The sequence below is a fragment of the Miscanthus floridulus genome, chromosome 2 (genome assembly GCF_019320115.1).
Source record: "Miscanthus floridulus cultivar M001 chromosome 2, ASM1932011v1, whole genome shotgun sequence".
NCBI lineage: Eukaryota > Viridiplantae > Streptophyta > Magnoliopsida > Poales > Poaceae > Miscanthus > Miscanthus floridulus.
Window position 1 is genome coordinate 167,625,505 of NC_089581.1, and position 27,307 is coordinate 167,652,811.

Below are 27,307 nucleotides of genomic sequence, written 5' to 3' on the forward strand. Positions count from 1 at the left end.
CGGAGCACTGCCTGTTTGGTCTCGCAATATTAAGTTCATTCGTTGTTGTCTATGCAGCATGCATAGTCACGAATTGTCTGAATTTATTAACCAGCACTAGATGGAAGTTCGATTGATAAGTTATGAAAGTGTCCCAACACTGGATTTATCTACGCATCGCGATCACACCATCGGAATTTAACAGTCAAGAAAGGTAGACGACTAGACGTCTGAAAGACCGAAAGTGTGATCATACCATTGGAATTCAAGAAAGCTGGACGTCTGAAAGACCAAAAGTGCTATTACAGTCAAGCAGGTTCGTCTACATACATGCAGAAAGCACAGCCCTCAAAGGAAGAAAGTTCCGCAACGCCAACGCATTACAACGCAAAAATCCATTTGAAGCAACGTGATGAACCAAAGTGAATTCTGCATGCGGCATTGCCAGAATTTGCGTTTGATGGCTAGAGAGCAAAGAGCATGCATGTCCAACACAGTGTTGTGCAGATCTTGAGCGTCTCATGCGAAGCATGATCCCCAGCTGGTAAGAACAAGGCACTGACGATTTGACGAACACAGCCACAAGCTCACAGGCCTAGTGATCACCACCTTCTCCCTGTGACTTCTGTGACCGCATTCTCCGCATCCATTTCCTCTGGTTGGACGTCACCTCAAGCGGTGCCGAGCTGGATGGAGCAGCAGTCCTCTGGTGATGCTGTGCAACTGCCGAGCTTGGGAGCTCCGCCGGAAGCGCGGCGGCCGTGCTGGTGAAGGCGTTGAGGACGATGAAAGCGAGGATAGGCGACAGGTCCAGCGTTCCCCCGAGCGGCGGGATGATGCCCCGGAAGATGTTCAAGTACGGGTCACATATCGTGCTGCATTGCATTGCCATTGTTGTTACATATACAGTGTAAAACAGCTCATTTTATTTTTCACTTTTAGACGTCTCCACAAGCATACGAAAAAGCCATCCAGGAACGCTCTTCTTTATCTGAAGAAGAAATGTACAAGGCAGAGAAGCTTTTCTGCTTTCCCACTATTTGGTTCACTGATCACTTCGATTGAGGAAGCAAAATTGCGTGTGCAGTTTGAATCTTTTGACGAAAGAAATGGCACACTGTCAATGTAGGTTGTGAAACCATGTCGTTTTCTAGCGATCCAGGAGCTCTCCATTCTAATAAATCTCAATTATTTGAACCACATCAATAGGGAAATGTAGCATGTACTACCATAGTTGCGATGGCGCTTACCTGAGAGGCGCGACGATGGCGGGCGGCGTGTTTGGGAACCAGGTGAGCACGAGCCTGACGACGAGCACCGTGTTGTAAAGGTTGAGGAAGTTGTTGATGCCGTTGGACACCACCAACCCGGCCACCGAGTCCCCGAGCACCGCCGCGAAGCAGTGCTCCCCAGACAGCAGCGTCGCACGCCGCGCCACCACCAGCCGCCTCCTGCCCTGCTCGTTCCATCAAACCACACCACAGCGGCGTTGGGTTCCGTCTACTGTGTTACTGAGATCGAGCTCACGAATGCAGCGTGTGTCTGCCTACCTGGGAGAAGGAAGAGAGGTGGGAGTGGGCGGCGAAGAGCGGCTTCAGGAGCGGGTGGGCGGCCGCCGCGGACGCGAGCTCCTCGAGGCGGCGGGCGAGAGGGGTGAGGACGTCGGGGCCGGGGAGCGTGCGTGTCCGGTGGACGCTGGGGAACGGCAGGTGGCGTACGGCGAGGAGGAGTGGCGGCGTCGAGGCGTGGTGCTGCTGAGCCGGGTCGGCGTTGGGGGAGGCCATTGGTGCCGTGCTTCGAGCCTTGAAGGGGTCGAGGCGGATGACGGACGAGAGGTTACAGGGTTCAGATAACGTTTCGAGGCAGCCAGATCAGATGGTATGGAATTGTTTTTCTATATTGGTCCTTGGACTGTTTACAAATTATCAGGGGCTGAAAAAAAATTAGTAACTAACTGCTGACAAGATTTAGATGAAATTTAAACTAATAATTCCCCTACTTGCTAGAGTAATTTCCCGCTTTCGGCCTGTTCGCTGGTTGGTTTCTAGGCTGGTTTGGGTTGGCTGGTGCTGGTTTATTGTGAGAGAAAAATACTGTTTGCTGGCTGGTTTGGGCTGGCTGAAACCAACAAGCGAACAGACTGTTTATCGTTTCAGATTGGACACGCTGACTCTGCAGCATGCGATGTACCCGATGATTTAATCGTCAATGTTTTGTCTTCATCATTTTAGATGCAAGATGCAGTTTCGGTCTAGTTCCGAAACATTCAATCTTACATGATATCCAATGTTTTAGTGGTGATCAACAGATTCGGCATGAAAATTGTACTTTGGTCATGTTCGCTTGTCTTATGAACTGTACTATTTTAGCGAACGAACAATGTTTTTCCTTTTGCAACAAATCAGCGAACAGTACTTTTAGCCATGACTTTCCAGCAAAGCAAAGCGAACCGAGCCTCTGGCTTTGGTGTTCAATGGGACTGTTCATCTCAAACATTGACGTATCAACTAAAACTATTAGAGAAGAAGATAGAAGGATTTGGATAGGATATTATTTCTTTTTTCGTTCAGGTTTTTCCATGTAATTTGGGAATGTATCATTCCGAGTAGCAATATAATTTTCCATCCCCTTGGAGGCTGTTTGGTTTGCCGCCGCAAACAACCACGCCACAAATGTGGCAAGTCACGCCCACCGCAGCTGTTGTTTGGTTACGGCTTCAACTACGGCAGGCACGGAATCTCACAGAAGGAAACACGCCACAAAAGTGTGGCGCCAAAAAACCCTGCCGCGACTGCGGCTCGCCACACTTCGGGCGTGGCCACGTGTGGCCGATATCAAACATGCCAGACTATTTCATTTGAGTGAGAAAAGGTACATAATTGTCGATTCTAACTTTCGGCAAGCTTCAACAAATAAGGTAGTGTTTAGTTCTCAAAATTTTTTAAGATTCTCCGTCACATCGAATTTTTGGACGCATGCATGAAGCATTAAATATAAATAAAAAATAAAACTAATTACATAGTTTAGACGAAATTCACGAGACAAATCTTTTAAGCCTAATTAAATTATGATTGGACACTGATTACCAAATAACAACGAAAAGTACTATAGTACCATTTCGCCAACTAAACAAGCCCTAACTGCATTTGTTCTTCATCTAATACTAGCCACAACGTTGCTCTTTACCGATGCTAAAAGAAGAAACAAAGTGTGGAAGCATCAAGTCATACCATTTGTGTGGACCGATGTTGAAGTAAAAACAATAATACAAGAACCGAGTAGCCTTCTTGCTTCGCTGAGCAAATAAACAATTACTTCTTAACCCATGGATGTGCGAAGCAAGGAAGAAAATGGTTCTCTAAGTTTTGACAATTTTAGTCCCACATACACTCGAGATCGATGTAAGCAGATATACATATATTCCTTTTAGTTCCCATAACATTGTGATGGAGAAATCGAATGTCACTACCTTTAAATGAGTTTGAAGTTTTTGTGGGAGCTTAAGCTTTCGCGTCAACTAAATACCAGCGTGAGAAACTATAGCGGCCATAACGGTGGGCGTGGCTGAAATCCAAACACCCCATAGACTCCAAGACACGGTGTACTGTTGAAGCCATGGAGGGGGATGGAGAATGGTGTTGACTTTGGTGCTTCAGAGATGAAACGTGAAAACCCCGAGTGAGTGAGAATGCTTACGACTTTGGTTTTCTAGGACATGGTCACATGGACATGTGACCACCTCCTTTGGCAGCGGGCAGCCGGGCACGATGCCAAATTGCCAATCGGCAGCGTAGCCACGCTCCCGTGAGACACTGTCACGTTTACTTCAGTGCAGTGCGCCGTGTGTCACGAATCCAGAACGCGCGCGGCCTTGCATTGCAATCCCAAACCAACACTCACCACGTTTTCCACGGCAAAAGATTCCAACAACTGGGGACTGGGGTCCTGTACTCCTGTCCTGTCCAGACGAAGAAATCCGGCCCCCTCCTCGTCCTCGCCTCAGCTCGGCAGACACGTCGCCATCGTCCTCGCCTCCCCTCCCCTCCCCTCCCTGCTCCCTCCTCGAGTTTTAATCCCGGCGCGCACCAACCACCCGTCCAGGACCACTCTGGCTCCTTTCCACCCCTCCTCCATTTCCCACCACCACCTCCCATGTCCGCCGCCAGGCCCTGAGCTGCGGACTCACCGCCCTCTCCGCCGCTCGCCGGGGAGGCCTCTGGTCTCGGGATCGTCTCCATGGCGACCGCTGCCACCATCTCCCTCCTACAGCACGTCCGACCTCCAGCTTCGGGCGGTAGTCTTCTCCCCCTCCAGCGCCTCCGCCCTGTTCACTGCCGGCCCTCGGCGCCAGCCTCCCACCACTCCCTCCAGCGCCGTCTCCGTCTCCGCCTCCCCACGCGCGACGCACCCGCGGCCCGGCCCCGCGCCACGGCCGACCCATCGCCCGCCTCGACCGCGCTCGACGCGGCGGCTGGGGAGGGGACCTCCGGCGCCGTCACCGCGCTGCTCGACGTGAGCGGCATGATGTGCGGCGGCTGCGCGGCGCGGGTGCGGGCCATCCTGGCGGCGGACCCGCGGGTGGAGACGGCGGCGGTCAACCTCCTCGCCGAGTCCGCCGCGGTGCGGCTGCGGGCGCCGGCGCCGCCGGGCGCCGGCGAGGAGCTCGCGGCCAGGCTCACGGAGTGCGGGTTCCCCGCCACGGCGCGCCGAGGCGGCGCGGCCACGGGCGCCGGGGAGAGCGCGCGCAAGTGGAGGGAGATGGCGGCCAGGAAGGAGGAGCTCCTGGCGCGGAGCCGGGGCCGAGTCGCGTTCGCGTGGACGCTCGTCGCGCTCTGCTGCGGCTCGCACGCGTCCCACATCCTGCACTCGCTCGGTATCCATATCGGCCACGGTGAGTTGGAACTACCACGAGACATTCAGAGCGTGATCTGATTTTCCGGCATAGCAAAGTGAGGTTTAATATTGGCGCTAAGGGCCCCTCTGATTGGTCTGTGCTTGGTGCAGGAACGTTTTTGGATCTGTTGCATAATTCTTATGTGAAATGTGGCATTGCTACAGCTGCTCTGCTTGGGCCTGGAAGAGGTATAGTCGGTTCCCAACGTCTCATATTGTGCGTTCGTGTACATGTTGTTTTGTTTAATCTTGTGCCGACCCGATAGCGACTGATATGTTTTTATATTCAATCAATTTCTAAGAATTAAGAAAGTTAGGAGTCAGGAAACTGACCAGCGCGAATTTCTAAGAATTAGTAAGAAACAAAACTGAAGTTGAATGAAATACCATCACGTTGTTAGCACTTGCTTCTCTAGCTATTCCATTCTCTCTTCGTCACATCATTTCAATGTGCCTCCAGATATACTGTTTGATGGTTTTAGAGCATTCAAGCAAGGTTCCCCCAACATGAACTCTCTAGTAGGATTTGGCTCTGCAGCTGCATTTGCTATCAGTGCAGTAAGTGGGTCCATAGTCAATTTTTCTGTCCAACCATATAGTTTTATACTAATTTAGCTTTGCATTTCTTAAGGTGTCCTTGCTGAACCCTGAGTTGGAGTGGAATTCAACCTTTTTTGATGAACCGGTGAGTCAATTTTTTTATAGTCCTATTGGTTGAGCTGTAATTTTTATCTTCGGCTCTTGTCATAGAGTTTGCTCTGATCTTGGATCTTGCAATGGTTTTGACAAAAGCAGTGTTGATTCACAGAACATGGAAACTCGATTTTCTTTTTGCACATTAGTCGAACCAGTTTGGTATTTGACTGAAGAACAGTTGAGTTGCGAGTTTTGTTTTGCATGGCAAAGTTTTGTTGAAGAAAGTTTTCTTGTAGCATGCAGGTCATGCTTCTTGGATTTGTACTTCTTGGGCGATCTCTTGAAGAAAGTGCAAGGCTTAAGGCATCCAGTGATATGAATGAGCTCATTGTAAGTATTGATTTATATCTAACTATTGTTCCAGCAAGAAGCATTTTTATTTTTCATTTTACAACGCTAGAGACAGAAGATAAGATGGATAATTTTTACTACCATTTTCCACAAACCCTATAGAAAAATTATTGTTTTGTAAAATGACCGATAGAAAAGGAATGCACCATATATCATCATGCAAGATAATTGATTCATTGAAACTAATGATGTCTGGTGATCTGTGGCAGTCACTGTTATCACCTCAGTCGAGGTTAATTGTTACTTCCTCAAGTGATGACCCTTCCGCCGACACTAGTTTGAATTATGATGCAATCACTGTCGAGGTTCCTGTTGATGATGTCCGTGTTGGAGACTCAATATTGGTCCTGCCAGGAGAAACTATACCTGTAGATGTATGGAGCTACTCCATAGTTTCATTTTTCTTATTTGCCAGTATTATCGATCTATGTTTGAATAGGAGTACTTAGAAAGCAGCTATTGAAGTGCCTGAACCGTGACTTGGGGCTCTTGGTGGGTTTCAACTCAATCCGTCTGAAACTCATTCTTGCAGGGGAATGTTATTGGAGGATCAAGTTTTGTTGACGAAACAATGCTTACTGGAGAGTCCTTGCCTGTAGCCAAGGAGACTGGGCTTCCTGTATTTTCAGGAACTGTGAACTGGGTATGTATAAGTTCTTGCCTGAAAGCATGACCCTAGGGCTGATTCCAATAAGATGTTTCCAATCAACTCTATTTTCTAAATGCTTGAAAATAATGAATGCCCTGTTACTCTAAAATGCTGCCATCTGCTCTCTGTCTAAAGTGTGACTGGCGTATCAGTAAGCTCTTCACTCATTTCTCATGTCTTGATTGACGTCCAAAGGATGCTTTAACTAGATACACTTCACAAAATTCACTACAATGTTTTGTGTCACTTCTTCAACTTTGATGTTCCACTACCTTCATAAGTTCAGATGCCTTTCACTCTTCTTTGCTGGATAAGTAACAACCTATTATTTGACTTGTTTTGAAGGATGGCCCGCTAAAGATCAGAGCAACATGTACTGGACCATCATCAACAATAGCTAAGATAGTCCGCATGGTTGTGAAAAACATTCTTTGCTGTTGAGAGTAAAACGAAGGGAGAAAAGGGTGTCTAACTAATATGTATCCTTGAACAGGTTGAGGATGCCCAGGCACGTGAAGCTCCTGTTCAAAGGCTTGCAGATTCCATTGCAGGACCATTTGTGTATACTGTTATGACGTTGGCTGCAGCAACCTTTTCCTTCTGGTGTGCTCTTGTTTTTTATTTTCTTCTACGAAAATCCTGTTGTGACTAAAAAATATTGTTTTTTCTAACCCTCTCCCTCCCTAAGGTATTACATTGGCACGCACGTATTTCCAGAGGTTCTTTTCAATGATATTGCTGGCCCAGATGGGGATTCATTACTTTTGAGTATAAAGCTTGCTGTGGATGTACTAGTAAGTGGCCCTGCTATAGTTTTTCTTTAATAGAAGAAAAAAACTCAGCATTTCAGTCTAACTGTTGGAATTTTATCAAATTGACTGATTTCACAGTTGAACAACTAACATGTACCCTTAATATGGTGTGATCATTGCACATGCAAAACCTGAAATCTCATTCAAAATCTCTTTCGTAAAACCACGTTTGAAGCGTTTGTTTGGACTAATTTTGTGAACTTTACTCCCTGCAGGTTGTTTCCTGTCCTTGCGCACTTGGATTAGCTACACCTACAGCTATCTTAATAGGAACTTCCCTAGGTAACTTTCTATGCCATCTGTTTCCATCCATTTGTTCCGATCTTTGATAATATGATGGGGACTAGCTAAACTTGTAGACTCTTTTGTTGAGCAAATTTGGATCCCTATTCTAGTTGTCAATTGCTCACTGTACTTTTGAACAGAAACTTTCCTGATTGCATATTTTTGTTTACCATAACTTCCTGTCACTTTGTTTTTCTTTTACTAGGTGCTAAAAGAGGGTTACTTATTAGAGGAGGTGATGTTTTAGAGCGTTTGGCTGGAATAGATGCTCTTGTGCTTGATAAAGTACGTGTTTTTTTCATTTGGCTTTTTTATTTTTCATGGTAAACTGCTATTCTCAATGTTGTGTTTTTGTTCATTACAAACAATTTATTCCGATTCTAGACAGGGACACTTACAGAAGGAAAACCAGTAGTTACTTCTATTGCTTCTCTGGCATATGAGGAGACAGAGATTCTTCGTCTTGCTGCTGCAGTAGAGAAAACAGCATTGCACCCAATTGCAAATGCTATAATGAACAAGGCTGAACTACTCAAGCTAGATATTCCGATCACAAGTGGTCAGCTTACAGAGCCTGGATTTGGCTGTTTGGCGGAAGTAGATGGGAGTTTAGTTGCAGTAGGCACTTTGGATTGGGTGCATGATCGTTTTGAAACTAAAGCATCGCCAACTGAACTGAGAGACCTTAGAAACCGGCTGGAGTCTATGTTGTCAAGTGAAGCATCATCATCAAATCAGTCGAAGTCAATTGCTTACGTTGGTCGTGAAGGAGAAGGAATTATAGGTGCTATTGCTATATCAGATATTTTACGAGAAGACGCAAACTTAACTGTGGAGAGGTATTTTCTGGAGTGATTATTTGCATTTTAACTGTGTTTTCTTGGTACAGATACATTTCTCTTATCTAATAGGGTTATCCTCAGAGGCGTTGTGAAATGCTGCTGCAAGATCCTTAGATACTTTTAATGTTATTTTTGAAGTAGCATGCAAGTTTTGCAACTATTACTGCCTTATCTGTATAGTTAAAGCAGCGCAGCATGTTTAAATTTGTCTTGTCTTGTTAATCATCAGGTTGCAGCAGGAAAGCATTACAACGTTTGTACTGTCAGGGGATAGGCAAGAAGCAGTGGCGAGCATCGGGAGGACTATTGGAATCAGGGATGAAAACATAAAGTCTTCCCTAACTCCGCAAGACAAAGCAAGCATTATATCAACTTTGCAAGGGAAGGGACACAGAGTTGCAATGGTAATGAAATCCAACGCTTTATGGGTGTTCTATCATGGACATGTCAAATATCCACACTTGTGATTCATAGACCAAAAGTATAGTCCAAAAGTATAAATATTTACAAAAGTTTCAATTTGAGACAATAGACATAGTTCAAAATTGCTCACTGACAACTTTGTGTCAAGTACTTGTCTTTTTTTTTATTGAACTTGACCTTTTTTACCTGTATTGATTCCTAACACAATTGATTTGTACTTGCTATTGTCCAGGTTGGTGATGGAATAAATGATGCACCGTCTTTGGCTGCTGCAGATGTTGGAATAGCCATGCGAACTCACTCAAAGGAGAACGCTGCCTCTGATGCAGCTTCAGTTGTTCTATTAGGCAACAGACTTTCTCAGGTATGGTTCTTTCTTGCAATGGTCCTTTCATCTGAATAACTCAAGTGCTATTAACAGAGATCAAACAATTTCTTGCTCAGGTGGTAGATGCGCTATCCCTGTCAAAGGCAACGATGGCAAAAGTTCACCAAAATTTGGTCTGGGCAGTGGCATATAACATAATAGCCATTCCAATTGCTGCTGGAGTGTTACTGCCACAATATGATTTCGCCATGACACCATCTCTCTCAGGTAATGTTTATTGAGGCCAACTACACACTTTGTCTGTTATGCCATGTTTTCCTCATATTGGGTCATCGAGCTTTAGTAGTGACGCTGTATTTCGCGGTTTATCACGCAGGGGGATTGATGGCCCTCAGCTCCATCTTTGTCGTCAGCAATTCTTTGCTTCTGCAGCTGCATGGGTCGTTTCTGAACACAGAAAAACGGCAGGCTGATCTGAGCTCAAGATTAAACTGAATTGTTGGGCTTAGTTTGACCCAGCCGAAGGACAGTGCTTCAAGATGGTACTGGATGATAGAGGGTGCTGATACTGGTTTTCCAGCTCCGGCTAATTGAACAGAGTCAGAACTATAAAAGTAGTAAGCTATTCGTGTCAGCTGTAGCATGTTCGTGTACAGTTTTATCTAGCCAGCTAGAGTAGCAAGCATAGTCACCCAGAAGAGCAATTTACCACGGCCTTCAAACATTGTAAATCTGTAATGGTGCTGCTGTAAACAAAGAGATCATTGGGGCGTGTGACTATTGTTCATGGTCGAGCAATGCGGCTATGCTTCATTTCACACAGTAGCCCCTACAAACAAATAACAACTCTAGTTGATTATGGGCCTGTTTCGATTCCTTTAGCCCAAGGGCTACAGCCCCTAAAATGGAGGGCTAAAGATTAGCCTCTTGAGATATTTGGATACCCTGGCTAAAAGGTGGTTTTTGAGTCTCCACAACACCTTTTAGTCCCCTTTAGCCCACCTTGAAGGGGCTAATGGGCTAATTGAGAACAAAAGATTGGCCCTCCCTTTTAGTTCTTATGTTTGAATCCTCAAGGGCTAAAAGATGGCTAAAAGGAGAGGGGTAATCTTTAGCCCCTTTGTATCAAATAGGCCCATAATATTGTGGCCACACTATAATGGCCATCATTACCTCTGAAAAATAACGTAGCTAGGAGATTACTATTAGATCGAGATTAACACACTATAATGATCATGAATTAACGGCGCTATGTTTTCAGTGGTAGGCGACGTCCTCGTCGACAACGAGGCGCCTGTGATGACTTCGTGAATCTCGAGATCTGCCGGCTCAATCCTTCGGAGGTGCTCATAGGAATAGAGTTTGCGTATGTGTGTTCATAGTGGTGAGTATGCGTGCGTGTTGTGGGTGTTTACGTTGTACTGTATAATTCTAAAAAAATAAACCCAATACATAACATTAGGGATCACAGATCATGTGAGAGTACGTCCGCCATCGGTGGAGTAGGGATGCGAGCAGGAAGAGGTCGATGTAGTGGTACAACTGTGTAGCGTCGACCCTCGGACGCCAGCGGCACTGGCCAATCACCTTGGCCAAGCTGCGTCCTTTAGGTCGATCCAGTGCCTTCTTAGGATCAGAAAAAGTATCGGGGTGACTATTTCTCAGTTGTGTGTTAGCCAAAGAAGTCAAGCCACCCCTTTTATCGTGGCACTGCTCAACTCGGGGCCACAACCATTGGTTGGTCTGGGTGCTACCGATCGCTGCGCATACGGGGTTTTTCCCCAGACTGACTCGGCCAGGGGAGAAACGGTCTTTGACCCCACAACCCTTCGTAACGGCTCGAGAAAGAGATCACATAATTGCAACATTCTGCCATTTTATCGAATGGCTAATTATCATACGTCCACACTTAGCAGATTAATGTACCGAAATAATTTGATACAACAGTTAGGGAAAAATATCACCACAACACAAGTATCGACAATACACCAAATTACCTCGATAGATAAAACTTAAACATAATGGGAGTTGATTGTGTTATGACCCTCATCTAGGATCAGAGGCTTTCCATTAAATCCATGCCGACAACATATTCATGAAAAATTTTGGGGTAAGCCTTTTGGCAGGGATCCGCTAACATCATTGTCATACTAATATGCACCATATCGAGAGTTTTTTTAGTTCTGCAATGCAACAGCGATAAAGTAAGGATGATGTATTGCCATGTGGTTTGGATCATAACAATATCAAAGCTGCTATTGATAATGTGCTCATTAAGCATCTGATGGTTACCCATTTTCCAATTAGCAATAACTACTATGATATGTTTGATGGAGCGGAACATATCCACGCGTGTGATAAGCATAATCCAGTATTTGTACTACAAGAAAATGGATCTGAACGTGTTTATACACACATGGCAGTTATAACCAATTTTGGATTTAAAGAAATCATTCCTTATTTTCAATTAGATTGTAATAGACAAGCGTTTGGTGACAAAGGGGTTTGATAGGATATTACCAAGTAACATAATATTAATTTATGGTTTTAATATTATTGTAGAATAGAGGGTGGTACAAGGACTATACTTTGTGTTTTGGAATTTGGTGTTGATGGCTATGGAGCCTTATATTACGGAAGAGCTACTATACTTTGTGTTATGGAATTTGGTGTTGATGGTGATGGTTATGGAGCCTTATATTACGGAAGAGCTACTATGCTTTGTGTTTTGGAACTTTGGTGATCATGGTTATGGAGCCTTATATTATGGAAGAGCTACTATGTGTTATGTTCCTCGCATGTCATAGAACGTATTCATTCACCCCAAATAGCCTCAAAATCTCATAATTGCGAAATCCACCAAAATCCAAAAAAGAAGGGGCCAGGAGAGGAAAAAACAAATCTAGTCACAAACTCAACTCAAAAACTCAGATCTTGAAGTCACGAGGACAAAGAGGAGGTTAGGTCTATTGTGAAGAATTCATCTATCGATCTCACTAGCAGTCTAGGGGAGGGAAAAGGTATAAGGAGAAAATAGCCTAGAGAGATAGCTGGTTGGGGGCAGCCTCTACTTTATTTATAGAGCTATTACACATTCCCAATAATACCCTTAGGCCATGTTTAGATCCATGAAATTGATTTTATTTTAATAATCATAATTTAAATGTATATTAATTAAGCTAATATGGTTGCATATGGATTATATTTGTATGTTATTGTTGGTTATACGAGAGAGATACTTCTGTTTTGCATTTCTACCATACGGGAGCGAGTTAAAGAGTGTGGTATAAGTTGCAAAGTAGAAACATTGCATAATGATCTATAGAATCAAGAGTAAATTGCATTTTGATCTATAGCTGAAGGGTGTCCATGGAACTTCTATGCATCCATGGACAGTAGGACAAATTGTTTTCTAGTGAAGACATACAATGGCCATCACAACTGCTAGAAAAAGTGGATGATCAAGACTTGTACCTCCAAATGGCTTGCAGAGAAGTACTTGGAAACATTTAGGGCAGACAACAAGATGACCCTACCTAACTTTGCAAGAACTATTAAAAGGAATGGAACCTTACTCCATCTAGAACCAAGCTATGGAGAGCAAAAAAATTTGCATTGTAGACTATATATGGTGATGAGTTGAAGCAGTACTCTCAGTTGTGGGATTATGGGCAAGATTTGAGAAGGTCCAATCCTGGTAGCAGCTTCTACCTTAATCTAACAGAAGGGACATTTAGTAGTTGTTACTTATCACTTGATGCTTGCAAAAGAGGTTTCTTAAGTGGATGCAGACCAATCATCTTTTTGGATGGATGCCACCTGAAGACAAAGTTTGGAGGGTAGTTGCTTACTACTGTAGGGATGGATCCAAATGACTGCATCTTCCCAATTGCTTTTGTAGTGGTGGAAGCTGAATCTCTCTTGTCCTGGAAATGGTTTCTGCAAAGCCTGAAAGATGACCTCCGCATTGACAACACATTCCCATGGACTATCATGACAGACAAGCAAAAGGTATAATAATATTTACACAAAGTTTTCTGCATAATCATTGACTAATAATATTTGCATGTTTGTTCACTAACACATTACCACCGTATTTTTGTAGGGTCTTATCCTAGCTGTGGCACAAGTGTTCCCCGAGGCTAAGCACAGATTTTGTGTAAGGCATCTGTACCAAAATTTCTAAGTCCATTTCAAAGGTGACAACCTCCAAAAACCAGCTGTGGACATGTGCTAGGTCCACCTGTATGAGGCATTGGGAGAAGAACATGCAAAAAATGAAGGAAATAGATGCAACTGTCCACCAATGGTTGGAGCAAATGGCACCAAATACCTGGGTCAGAGCCTTTTTTAGCACTTTCCCAAAATGTGATGTGTTGCTCAATAACAACTGTGAGGTCTTTAACAAGTACATCTTAGAAGCTAGGGAGCTACCCATCCTAAGTATGTTGGAGAGGATAAAAAACCAAATAATGACTAGACACTACAACAAACAAAAGGAAGCAGAAAACTTTGTTGGAACTGTTTGCCCAAAGATGAGGAAAAAATTGCCAAGAATGATGATTTTGCTAATATTTGCTATGCCATGCCTGCTGGCCAAGGAATATTCCAAGTGCAGTCCAAGAAAAACACATACATTGTTGATATTGTCAACAAGCAATGTGAGTGTAGGAGGTGGGATCTCACAGGTATTCCATGTTCCCATGTCATTTCTTGCTTGAGACATGAGAGGATACCTCCAGAGACAGTGATCCCTGCCTGTTACTCTGTTGAAGCTTTTGCAACATGGAATAGGGTAGCAGTATAGTTGCTTTTGTGGATAGCAACATCTTTTGTAATGCATAAACACTAGTATGTATGCCAAAAGTCTAGACATCTTGTAGAGATGGTTGTATGCATGCGATAAACACTAGTATGCATAAACACTAGTATGCAATGCCCATTGTCTTAGGCTATAAACTTCACGATTGGATGTACAACTTCATGACTGTATGTACAACTTTGGTTGCTAAGCATCACAATGCAATTTGCATAAGTGAAATGTGTTCTTCTAAAATTGCAGTCACAAATACCACAAATTGCAGTCAGATAACATACATGATCAATACAATAAAGCATTACCAGTTCTTACATGGAAATATTACAAGTTCACACATAAACAAAAGCATTCCTACTCCCCAAACCTACTTCACATTCACCATTCACTTCTTCATCTGAACAAACACCGGCAGCAGTTGCGCAACTACAATTATCAAGCACATACAGAGAATGCATTTCAAGAGCCCTGCAATATCATATCCTATATTGATCAAAGTTCTAAGCTCTACTTCAATAGATGTGGCATGCTCTACTTCAACAGCTGTGGCATCTCCATTTCCCAGGTTGACATTCTTCTCCAAAAGGCTCTCAGTAACTTCATCAGATTGCATCGTAGCTACCTTTTCTTTTGCTGCTTCTGTCTCCAAGTGGTTGATGTATCCTACCTCCCAAAGGAAAAATGGGCAACCAGTTTCATCCTTCTGCAAATTCATCAAACAGACAAAGCACACATACTGAAAACTTGGACTCTAATACTCGAATTTGGAATGAACTCAAACTGGCAAACCTAACTTACATTGTGATCTGGGCAGGTGTAGAAGATCTTATCCAAGGACCACGGCTGCTTCAAACGACACTTTACTACCTTATGACAATGGCACTTCGGGCACATAATCAATCGCGGCTCATCACCGCGCCTCCTAGTCACCGCCACCGAGCTCGATTCGACGGCCATCTCCCCCACCGCCCGGGCCTAGAGGGCCCTCAAGGGACGGCCGTCGGGTCATACTCGCTCTCTGCCAGCGCCGCCTCCGTGAACGACACCAGTCATCGGCGTCGCCGCGCTCCGCCCCTTTTCCCTCTTTCGTTGAGGTCCGAGAGAAAGGAAAGGAGTGAGTGGGAGAAGATGAGATAGTCCAAGGGCCTTCTTGCTAAAAAGCCAGCAGCTGCCGAGGGTCACGTGTGCCTCACGTGCCTCCCCTGCGTACGTGGACAGCCACGTTGACTGCTTGACACCGCCTGGGTTGTTTAGGATCTAGATGGACCGAATTAAGTAGATTAGAGAGCCAAGAGTGTGATTTCATAGTTTGGGGACACAGACGAAATCAACCCAATACTTTAAGGACCGGCCGTGCAATTTACTCTAGAATCAATTTCCATCTTTCACCTTATGAATTTGAGGTAGGCTTATATGTGAACTTTGAAAAGTGGTGGAATATGAAATTCCAAACCAAATGGCCTAGTTTATTAAATAGATTTTAATTTCTCCGAATGAAAAGATCCAAACGGTCCCATAGATATTTTGTTGAATCATAGGGGCATAATGGTCCAACTTGAGTTAGAAGCATCCGATGGCCACGCGGCCTTCATGACTTAGCTTTGCCTCGACGCAAGCCTCGCGATGACGCCATGTGCCGCCTCCGATTTTCGCCAGAATTGCACCCGGTTTTAAAGCCCAAACCCGAAAACGTCTATTAGTGATTTTGAGGCCCAAACCACCAAACCTCTCGTGGGTAGCGTACTCCATACGCTCGCCCCACGACTCGACACGTCTCACCGTCGTCCTTGACTGCTCGACCGTCAAGTCCTCCAAAGCCTTCACTTGACTTGCCCGACCGCCGTCTTGATTTGTCAACATGGGCCACCTTCCATGTAAACTTGCACTTCAACCGCCCTGTTCGCTTGGCTTATAAGCCGTACTTTTCAGCCAACGAACAATATTTTTTTTTTCTCTCACAACAAATCAGCCAACAATACTTTCAGTCATGGCTTATCAGCCAAGCGAACAGGACAATTGATGACCCCACCACCCACGGTCGTTAGCAATTCTTTGCTTCTGCAGCTGCATGGGTCGTTTCAGAACACAGAAAAATGGCAGGGTGATCTGAGCACAAGATTATGGCCATGTTTAGTTCCATGTAGCATTTCATTTGTATTTGGTAATAATTGTCCAATCATTGACTAATTAGGCTCAAAACGTTCGTCTCGCAAAGTACAACCAAACTGTGCAATTAGTTTTTAATTTCGTCAACATTTAGTACTCCATGCATGTACCGTAAGTTTGATGTGACGGAAAATCTTCTTTTTGTATAGTGCCAAAGTTTGGATTTTGGTGGAACTAAACATGGCCTATACTGAATTGTTGGGTTTAGTTTGACCCAGCCGAAGGACAGTGCTTCAAGATGGTACTGACTGACAGAGGGTGCTGATACTGGTTTTCCAGCTCCGGCAGTAGTAAGCTAGTACCATGTTCGTGTACAGTTTATCTAGCCAACCAGAGTAGCAAGTATAGTCACCCAGAAGGGCAATAATGTTAGCAATTTACAACGGCCTTCCAACATTGTAAATTTGTAATGGTGCTGCTGTAAACAAGGAGATCATTGGGGCGTGACTATTGTTCATGGTCTATCAATGTCCAACAAGCTAAGCTTCATTATATAGAAAGTTCAGTAAACCGAACGACTCTAATAGTAGTACATAGTAGCCCCTAAAAACAAATAGCAACTCTAGTTGATTATACTCTGGCCACACTATAATGGCCATCATACCTCTGAACAATAACATAGCTATGAGATTACTAGTGATTCTTCTACTTCCATGTGTTATTCTAGCACTCTTCGAATCTATCGTTGTTGGCCCAGTGCACCTTCTTGCCGCTGCTGCTCCGCATCACCTTCTCGTCGACGGCCTTCACCCCGGCCTCCGCGGCGGCCGCCGACTCGGCCTGCACACGCGCCATCTTCCTCCCTCGCTTTCTCGCCGCGGCCGCCTTCTCCGTCTCGGCCGCCTGGTACTCCCTCGCCCACCGCCGGCTCACCACGCACGTGGCCGCCAGCGCCACGGCCTGAGCCGTGAACATGGCCAGCAGCAGCAGCTCCTCCAGGAACGCCAGCACGAACTGCTCCCGGCGGTCCCTGGCGGAGCCGAGGAGGCGGAGGCTGTGGTCGTGGCGGAGGAAGAAGGCCAGGGAGGCCAGCGCGTGTCCGGACAGCGCGGCGAGCGCGAGCGCCGCGTGCGCGGCGAGGCAGAGGTGCGTGAGCTGGGCGTGGAGCGCCGCGAGTGCGGACAGCAGCGTGGTGGCGTGCACGGAGACGAGCGCCCAGCCGAAGGGCGTCGGGCGCGGGCGCAGGAGGAAGACCGGGCCGAGCGCCGCGGCCGCGAGGACGAGGAGGGAGAGGTTGAGGAGCCAGACCAGCAGGTTGGGAAGGGAGGAGCAGCTCCGCAGGCTCGAGTTCCCTGTGGAGGACGCCATTACCTTCTGGGTGTGCGACTGTGCGGTGTTTGTGTTCTCTGTGCGAGTGTGCGACAGTGATCGTGTGAGTCCGTGATGTGTTGTTTGAGTTGAGACTTGAGAGGAGAGGGGCAGGGAAGGGCGCGGCGCATGGGGAGGTTTAAATACAGAGCGGGAGGAGTGACCGTTTGAGCGGAGCAACGGCTAAGTTGGCGCCGGGAGTGGAGCCTATGATTGTTGTCTGTTCCCCGTGCTGGAGCCTCGAGGAGCCACTTGCCATCAGCATGGATGCTAGCTTTGAGTTAAAACAAAATAAAGATTAATGGCAAAATAGCCATTTTCGTCCCTAAACTATTGTCCGAGGCTCGGTTTGATATCTGAACTTTTAAATTGTCCACTTTAGTCCTTAAACAATGGATTTGCAGCTCAATCTCGTCCATCCCCCTTCATGGCTCGCCATGTGGCCAGCGCTACATGCGAAATGTCACCCTTGCCCCTTGCTCCCTCCTTTACCCACTCACCAGGCTCATGGTGTTTCCCTCTCATCCCCGTTTCCTCTCTCTGACTCGTTCGTCGTCTTCATCGAGGAGGAAGAGCCATTGGCCGCTGGGTCTACCCAGTTCCCTCCCCCCCTATGTGCTTAATCCAGTTCATCTCCCCTGTCTCCCCTGTATCTGAGGGAGGAAACACTGTGAGCTTGGCCAACGTTTAAAGGAGGGAGCAAGGGGGCAAGAGCGACATTTCGCATGTATTGCTGGCCACTTGGCGAGCCATGAAGGGGGATGGATGAGATTGAGCTGCAAATTCATTGTTTAAGGACTAAAGTGGACAATTTGAAAGTTCAGAGATCAAACTGAGCCTCGGGCAATTGTTTAGGGACAAAATCGCTATTTTGCCAAGATTAATTAGACCGGTACCATTATAAGTATTAAGTCTTGAAGATACTACACAACTATTATTCACCTGGCTCTCGTAGTCTATGTATCTGGAATGTTTTTGGAAGAGCCAACAATGGTTGAAGTAACACCTTATTATAACATTTTCAATATATAGTTTCTACGTAAATTGAACTTTTGTGCATGACCTTTACAATCCGATTTTGGTTCAAAACTGTTAGCAAACAAATTTATTATAACAATTTGTCAACATAAATTTTCTAGCTATACTCACGTTAATTTTAGCAATGGTTAATCCTTTGGAGATGCTTATAGGAGTAGGATATACATACGTACGTTTATAGGGATGAATATACGCTCGTATATGTGAGTGTCTACGTTTGTATTGGATTTCGAAGAAAAAAAACGACATAGTGATAAATTCATGCCTTTCTTTAAACCACCGATCTGATGGGCTTCTCGGCAAATCACCTCTTTCTAGGTCACAGTTGGGAATTTGTACTCGTTGCTTCTGTGACCCACAAACGTGGCCTTTATTTTGAAATGTTGTTCGGTGCCCATCTAACTTCCAGCCATCTGTTGGCATCAGAATATCCTAGACGACTTTTTCCGTAATCAAAGTGGATTTGCTATGAGACCCTGCAGCCCTGGCCTTATGGTCAACTAGTAGTATGCCCGTGCTGGTCAACTAGTAGTATGCCCGTGCTGGTCAACTAGTAGTATGCCCGTGCTAAGGCATAGAATAGCGTTTTTCTTTCACAATATTTCAGCACATGCATCGTAAACCAAATTTCAGTATAAGCGAGGGTGACTCTGACGCTTAGCCAAAGACAGCTTCGGCAATGTTATCCGCTGGCAAGCGTAGGCTCCGGCGCACGGACACCGCTGTCATCTGGTGCCAGGTTACCGTAGAGCTGGAACAGCATATTGTGTTCATCACAACGAGCAGCGTTATCTTTTGCAACACCCACACACTTCCACAGCACTAGAGGTGACGATCCGACGGCAGAGAATGCCCAAATCTTTAAACTATTTGCAACAAACCCTATGCTTTACATAATGGATAAAGATATGCGCAAAGCAAACAAAAAATAACTCTGCATTAGTTCACGACTTCAACTAAAATTATTTTGTCCCAGGCAATCAAGGGCATAATTTGGAGGGTCAAGACATTATATTCACAAATCCAGGATGAACAGTTGTGCTCCTCAGGTTTGCATGGGTCAGCTAAGAAGCGTGTAGATCTTATCAGCAAGGTACCTGCAAATAAAATCAAATGAATTCGTTCTGAACTTCATTTCATATGCGACTTAGATTATGGTAAAATTCAGACGAAATGGACAGAAATAGGTGTCTCATCTGTGAATAAATTAAATTAAACACACAGCAACTCAGGGGGTTCTCCATAGTAGGAGTACTGCATAGAGCAGCAATAGTTCAGGATGCATAATCATAGTTTGAACAAGCACCACACCAACCACACTGTCGAATATAGTTACAAGCTCATTCTATTCTTTTGATAAAACTGTTCCTAAATGGAAGAGGTGTTAAAAATTTCTACCCGGTCCAGCGAGGCGGCGAGGCGCACCAGCGCCTCGGCCGTCTCGCGGTCACGCGCCGACATGGCTGGGCTGTGTTGGCTTGGGTCTCGCCGCAGGACGGCGAGTCGGCGATGCCCCCTGCTCGTCTTGTTCAAGTGTGCGGTGCGCGGATCGGGACGATCCGGTCTCGGGTTCGAGCCGGAGATAACTCTGTAGGGTGGCCCACACGCGTGGAGCCTTCGAGGTCAGTGTGGTTTCGCTTAGGAGTACGAATTCTGTTATCAAAAAAGGAGTAAGAATTCGATTCGAATTTGTGAATTTTCAGCAAATTTTATAAGTAAAGGCCGTTGAATAAGGCTCATTAGTCTTGGCCATCTGTTCGTTCTATGCAAATTGCACGACGCTTATGAATCCATGGACGGATGGATTCATAAGTGATATATATATATAGGGAGAGGCTATTCAGCAGCCGGCTACAAAATAAGTTATTCTGTAGCCACCTCTATTTACCATAATTTTATATACTAATTTACCATAATGTCAATACATATTTACGATAGTTGGGTTACTATAACACATGAGAATATTTACCATAACGTTATAGTAAACCACTTAGTAAGGAGTTACTGTAAATCTCGTAAATTAACATAGTAATTATCGTAACTCAAAGTGGCTACAGAATAAGTTATTCTGCAGCCAGCTGTAGGATAGTAGTTCTATATATATATATATATATATATATATATATATATATATATATATATATATATATAAGTAAGAATTCGATTCAAATTTGTGAATTTTCAGCAAATTTTATAAGTAAAGGCCGTTGAATAAGGCTCATTAATCTTGGCCATCTGTTTGTTCTATGCAAATTGCACGACGCTTATGAATCCATCGGGATTCATAAGTGATTTTTTTTTATTATATATATATATATATATATATATATATATATATATATAGTACAAAGTGTTTTCAAATGTTTGTGACTTTCGAGATTGTCACTAGATCGGTGACAGTTCTGAATTCTGATGCCCCAGAATGTTGAGGTATCTGAATACTTCAAAAGCTTCTGTCATGTATAGTTTGCGCAGCCAGCAAAGTGCAAATGTTTCTTCGTTGCCCCTGTGATTCTGCAATGAAAAATTGAAAATACTTTATCTTGGTACCTGATACTGTGACTGTGCTCTTGTTCCTGGTCATATACAATTGTCAAGTCATGGAGCAACAGATGAACATCAATGCCTTCCATGTCTGGTAAACAGATCTAATGCTTCTATGGTAGCCACATGTACAACTCGAATCTGTTGCATTGCACTTCCTAGTGGGGCGTGAGGTTTGTTACTTCGCTGGAGCCGTGCCGAACTCTTATCCCGGTGGTGAAGGTATTCCTTGGCACATACCATCTCGCCTTTTCAAATCACGAGGACCGATGGCATTTCCCTGCAAGGGAGAGAGAACTAGAGTCCATGTCCCTTCTATTCCTATCTAGTCAGCAAGTCCTATGAACTGAAGGAGAGTAAGCACAGATCTGATGAACAACAAGCACCATCCTGGTCAACCATCTACAAACAAAAAGCATGAGTGTTATTTTCAATTTAGACTTCTGTAACTTCACGAAAATTTTCAGGATTAAACTGAGACAAGGCACGTACCTTGAATCCTATCTGATCATAGAGCCTCCACGCTGGTAAGTTATCTTTATGCACATGAATGTAAATATTTTCAGCACCTGTAATGGGTTGAAGATATCAGTGGATCGTGCATTTTCATTTGGGACAGGCTATTCTAGAATAGCTCAATGTTTTCTGTACCGTTAAGTCTTGCAGCATCTATGGCCAATAACAGCATGTTGCTGGCAATCCCTTGACGCCTTGCATATTTAGCAACGCATACATTTGTTACATACCCAAATTTTGGCTGATCAGGCTGATAAATTCGACAGTGAAGAGACGACCTTCCAGGCTCCTGTGAATAACTTCTAGATATAACTTCTAAATACAGCAGCAGAAAAAAAAACATAGAGAAGGTACAATTATACCCTACCTCAGGAAATTTCTCCCCATGTAGAGGATGCCTTACACATACATCTAAGGTACCAACAACACTATTCAGGACAGTTCGCCTGAGGTCATCATTCTTTACCTGCAATATTAAGCATAAGGCACCAATATTTTCAGCTGTGGAAAAAAATGAAGAAAATATCAGTAAAGACAGCTTTAACAGAATGTAAACTGAGATAGTTGCCAAGAGTGAGGCTTTCATTAATCATAGCCAATTATAAGAGAGACAATTTGGTTTGTTCATGATTCCCTGCAACATGCTTTATGAACAAAACATGCTGCAACCAAGATCTAGTGACAAATTTGAATAACAAATCAAACAGAGATTTTTATCTCATACCGCGACAAAACAGATATACTTTTCTCCATGCTGTTTGCTGCATCTCTTCTTTAATGCATGGAATTCCTGCAATGAGATGACAGACTCTGATACTTGTAAACCAGAACAGAAACTATCAAATGATCGGGATGTGACAAATTAATGCGAATAATTTATAATGTTGCATCAACAAAGCTATTTGAACAGAGGTCATTGTAATTTCTTAATATTTACTTGTTACAAAGAAGATGTACATCCTATCTCAATTACTTTTAAGCACACAGAAAACACTAAGTTGTTTACGCAAGTACCTTTGATGCAAACTTTCTTTTAAAGCTTTCAACATAGCTGCAGGAAAAATAATAATGATAAAGTAGCTGCAAGGACCATGCTAACAGTAAATGTATAGCAGTACAGACAATAAGGAAGACTACAGAACTTTCCCTTAAAGATAAAAGTCTTACCGATTGCCTGACTCATTTTCGTAGTGATCTTCTGCTCTCAACCATGCAGCGATCTATCAATCATTAGTAAGGAGAGATGTAACTTGTAAGGCATAGTGGTAGGTAGAGTAAATCATAATTGTAGGTCACTGAATAAAAGGTGGCGTTATGTAAGCTATAAATAGCTAGCATATGTTAGTAATCAATAGTTAGCAATCAATCCATTACAAATGCATGTGGAAGCCATGTCTGCTAAACAGAACAAATGAACAATATGTTCTAACAACTTAACAAGTGTAATACCCAGTATTCCTCATCGATTACAGCCTCACGAGCAACATGGTAGCCAAATAATCTTTTGTATTTGCAATCACTTTCATCAATTGAGGGTCGAAGACGATTGAACCGGAGATCAGATGGTCCAGAAGGAAGCAAAGGGGTTGGGACCACTGATGCCTTATTGGATAAACTTGAGGAAAGCCCAGGGTGAGACAATCCTCTGGCAACATTGAGGCTGCCAGTGTCTGTCTCCTCATTTCCACCATCTGTGGAAATCATGGATTCATCTTTCCTGGGGTAGAAAAATGACTATACATGAAAATAAGGAACGATAGACATAAGATCTAAGCATGAAGTTGTGCTCAACGCTAGCTCTCTGACTGAAAAGCAAGAACATAATCACTGAAGACTTTGCTTCAGTGGAACCTAACAATAAGTTCAATTGTGGTCCTAATGTTGAGTATAACATTCGAACTACACCATACCAAGCCATAAGAATCAACCAAAAAGCCAGCAAGACTACAAGACCACATATTTTCCTTCTTATTTTCTATTTTTACAACCATGTGGACATCCTTATCCCCTTTCTTTCCTCTTTTATATTTTTCATTAAAAAAAACAGAGTGCCGCATCATTTTATGGTTTCCCCTTTGGCCCTTTGGATTGAAGGAACACGTGCCATGAGAATTGGCGCAATGAACCAGTACCGGCCAAATTTTGCGCAAAGAAAGGAAATGATGACAGTGTGATCCTCCATTGAACTGATTGGCTAGTCTTTACAGTCACAGAGTCTAACGTGAAGGATGCGCAACCTAACTAACCCAATGTTCAAACGACGCCCTGAAATCCCCCTGGTTCGTCTCTTCCTTCTCCAGACAGGATTTTCTCCCTTTCCTCCATTGCAGTTATTTCTAGCATCTAAAACCACCACACAGCAAAGCGGACGTGTAATACCGAATTAACCAAAACACAACAGCAACCGAAGGAAGTGCTCACATAGGCGAGGCGGCGAGGCGCCGGTGAAGGAAGCCCCGTCCACGGGGGACGCACCGCGCGCCGGCCAGCGGCGGCGGCGTGACGGCGCCGGTGGCCATGCTCGCGGCGGCAGCAGCAGCCCCCGCGAGGACGAGGGAGAGGTCGAGCCGGCAACCGGCACCTGGCCCCTCAGTGCGCGAGACGAGAGGCGGGGTAGCGAGTCCGCGGCGGGAAGGACGGGGGAGCGGCGGCAGGGTGGGAGAATGGGAAATGCCGGAGGGCGGCGGGGCGAGCGCTGGCCGCTGGCTGGCGTGCGGCGTGGTCTACCTGCCTGCCTCGCGGCCGCGTCGCCCGCTACTGCACTACTAGTATTTTTCCTCCTTTTTTTCCTCTATCCGTTTCGGCGTTTCGCTTGTTCTGTGGGCCTTGCACGATCTATCCATTTGTGCAGTGCTATGCTTCGGCCGCACGCGCCCAAGCCTCGTCACGCTGGCCCGCCGTCTTCCATACGGATACGGCGGGCGGCGGCTAGGCTGGCTACATGATTGGCCTACAGGATGGACCATGTGTTACCCATAGATACTATTTTTCTCAGTGTAATCCTTGGGACGATTGACGGCAAAGTTTTCTGTACAACCGTTAAAAAGTCTGTCTAGAGAGCACTCGGGGTTTTTTTAAGGCCCCGACACAACTGATTTATAGGCCGTTGATCGGGTCACCCAATGGCTTACAGCGGCACTACTGTTCATCTTCTTCCTCTCTCCTGCCGTTGACCATCGTACCGCCGCGGGCGCTAGGGATCGCCGGAGCTCCGGCGCGCTAGGGCGTCCACGGCGGCTGCCTTCTTCCCTCCCCCTCCCCTACGGCCGCCATCTTCTCCAACTCCGGTGAGCTCCGCCGCGACGCCCCCGCCCCTCCCTGGTCCGGCTGTCTCCACCGCCGCCAGGGCCCCTAAACCGCCCGACCACCATCCCCACCGTCTGGTCTACCTACCTCCCCTCGGCCGGCCCCTTCTATACCCACCAGAGTTGGAGAAGACAGAGGGGGAGAGGCTCGCCGGAACCCTAACTGGCAAATCTAGAAGGAGGAGGGGGAGGAGGAGGCCTACCTCAGCGGATCCGCCATGGCCGGCGAGCTCGCGCACGGGTGGGGCTTGCCGGGGAGGAGCTTGCCAGGCGCCGGGGAGAGAGAGAGAGTTGGACACGGCCGCCGAGAGGAGCTCGTGTGGGGAGAGCACCGTGTGGGGAGGAGAGCAGCGCGTCGAGAGGAGTCGAGTGTCGGGAGAAAAAAAAACCACTCGTTCGTACTAATATAATGCATTGAATTCTACCTCATTTGAAACTCACTTAGATTAGAAGATCGCATCATATATTTGATGCTTGCACTGAATGTATTGAACTTCCATCTCGAATATATTTTCAAAAAATGGACCAGAGAAACAAGTTTAAAATTAAGAAGTCACATGTGATTCAGGATCTCTAAGTTTGGAAATTGGAATCTGAACAAGATGATACCTCAAATAAAATAATATCATATTATGAAGTTAAACAACAACTTTGAACTCCCATATCCATGAACTTCAATTTGGTGTTTCGAAAACCTAGCAAAGTTAGGGTTTCACCCAAGGAGGATGTGTCATGGTTCAAGAAGATTGAGTAGGAGACAATAAAGTCAACATAAAGAAGAGAGGTATATATCATCGGAGATGGTGATACTAATATGGCTTATGGATAGGGAACAAATGGATGGTGTAAGGTGAGGGCAATAGTTGTGACGAGGGCTCCAGGGTGATGATTGATGGATTTCCAAAATGTATGGATGGAATTAAGCAACATCTGCTATAATTTCAACGGATAAATAGACATTTCCAAACACTCTTCACTTTTATAGTTGGTCCCGTTCCAACAACCCATGAGTCTTGCTTATAAAGTTGGTCCATCCCAACCATCCACAAGCCAGTGTCCCATCAATGCATCAAAGCCCACAAGGCCACAACCAAATAAGTATGTCTAACTCGATCCACAAGAGTAGCCTAATAAATAAGGGTTACCCTGCTTTATAGGTTGTTTTCTCTACCATTAATTTCTTATATAATACTAAACCTAACAAATTATATGTTTTATCTACAAAATTTATGAGGTAGATGCACATAATTAAAAACACTCTAAAATTGAGTATCCATGTTCACACTCTCACTAGGTTTGCCCCAAACAGTCACCGAAGTTCATATGTTTTTCGGTGCCAAAAAGTTTTCCACCAATATCATGCTATTTTTTGTGTGCCAAAAACCTTTAAAAACCTACTACGTGATTCGATATGACCTTTTTGGCCGATCTTCGGTTACCTCTAGCCGGCAAACAGTCGCCAGGGGCAAATGTGCAATCTAGCAGCTGGCTAGGGTGGGGGCCTCCAGCGCACGCGGGGGAAGGGGGTTGAGTTTATCCGTTTTATGTATGTTGTCAAAAAATGGGAGGTGTTTAATTTTTTTAGGGCTCTCTCGAAAAACTATTTTATCCTAATGAAACTGATTTTATTCTCATAAAACTTGGATCCTCTTTTTCTTCACCGATATTGTATCATGTTAGCATATTTTCTAAGTTGATAGTTTATTTATTATTTATAAAACTCTCATTATATCTCACTTTGACTGACCTAAGCAAGAGGAGAGAGCACATGCACATGATTTTTGCTACTAATTTAAAATAGAACGGCTGTTGAGGGAGCTGAAAATGAGGAAATTCGTGACATATTTTCTGCTATCGTAAATTTACATCTATTTTTTTGGATCAAGGCCAAACAAATTTTAGGCTTTTTTTTCACTCTCTTGGAGATACACATTAGCAATCATTACAGTGGTTTGGTCAAAAATCATCACACATTATACTAAGCAGAGATGGGCAGCGCATCCATTTCTGGCAAATGGCCACTATTAAATGGTTATTTTCAGTGGTGGGCATGTGGCCACCTCTGTGAATCAGTTAACATAGGCAAACACTTTAAGATGTCCACCTCTATTACCGGTTTTTAGAAAACACAAAAACCAAAAAAAAGTATCTTTGGGGATTCAAACTCACGACCTTCAGCACATCTAGCGTTTCTCTATCACTAGACTATACACTCATTTGTGATTGTATAGACAGCTATCGTTTTATAATATCAACATTTTGTAATTTTGCATTTTTTATTTCAACCCTTAAATGATTTCAAATAAAAAAAATCAACTATAAGGTTTTAAATCTTGTCAAGGGCTACAACTTTGAT

At 44.6% G+C, this 27,307-nt stretch overlaps 4 protein-coding genes across 4 annotated transcripts; 1 reads left to right on the plus strand and 3 right to left on the minus strand.

Moving 5' to 3' along the window:
* Positions 1–262: 262 nt before the first annotated feature.
* LOC136535627 (ylmG homolog protein 2, chloroplastic-like) lies at positions 263–1,960 on the minus strand. Its single transcript, XM_066527966.1, has 3 exons — positions 1,530–1,960; positions 1,230–1,435; positions 263–854 (listed from the first exon to the last, which is right to left on the minus strand). The coding sequence occupies exons 1-3, from the start codon at positions 1,761–1,763 to the stop codon at positions 575–577; spliced, it is 720 nt and encodes a 239-aa protein (XP_066384063.1). The 5' UTR covers positions 1,764–1,960; the 3' UTR covers positions 263–574.
* Positions 1,961–4,067: 2,107 nt separating this feature from the next.
* LOC136535620 (copper-transporting ATPase PAA2, chloroplastic-like) lies at positions 4,068–10,032 on the plus strand. Its single transcript, XM_066527958.1, has 17 exons — positions 4,068–4,870; positions 4,984–5,061; positions 5,333–5,430; positions 5,504–5,557; positions 5,812–5,898; positions 6,129–6,293; positions 6,452–6,562; positions 6,914–6,982; positions 7,062–7,171; positions 7,257–7,362; positions 7,596–7,662; positions 7,871–7,950; positions 8,050–8,504; positions 8,737–8,911; positions 9,163–9,294; positions 9,375–9,525; positions 9,635–10,032. The coding sequence occupies exons 1-17, from the start codon at positions 4,216–4,218 to the stop codon at positions 9,751–9,753; spliced, it is 2,712 nt and encodes a 903-aa protein (XP_066384055.1). The 5' UTR covers positions 4,068–4,215; the 3' UTR covers positions 9,754–10,032.
* Positions 10,033–16,647: 6,615 nt separating this feature from the next.
* On the minus strand, positions 16,648–17,652 carry LOC136535628 (uncharacterized). The gene has a single exon (XM_066527967.1). It carries the CDS (start codon positions 17,546–17,548, stop codon positions 16,904–16,906), a length of 645 nt encoding a protein of 214 aa, XP_066384064.1. The 5' UTR covers positions 17,549–17,652; the 3' UTR covers positions 16,648–16,903.
* Positions 17,653–20,798: 3,146 nt separating this feature from the next.
* On the minus strand, positions 20,799–24,440 carry LOC136535626 (GCN5-related N-acetyltransferase 6, chloroplastic-like). The gene is made up of 9 exons (XM_066527965.1): positions 24,068–24,440; positions 23,096–23,363; positions 22,814–22,866; positions 22,661–22,697; positions 22,371–22,436; positions 22,014–22,112; positions 21,782–21,935; positions 21,623–21,699; positions 20,799–21,532 (listed from the first exon to the last, which is right to left on the minus strand). Exons 1-9 carry the CDS (start codon positions 24,163–24,165, stop codon positions 21,470–21,472), a joined length of 915 nt encoding a protein of 304 aa, XP_066384062.1. The 5' UTR covers positions 24,166–24,440; the 3' UTR covers positions 20,799–21,469.
* Between the last annotated feature and the right edge of the window lie 2,867 nt (positions 24,441–27,307).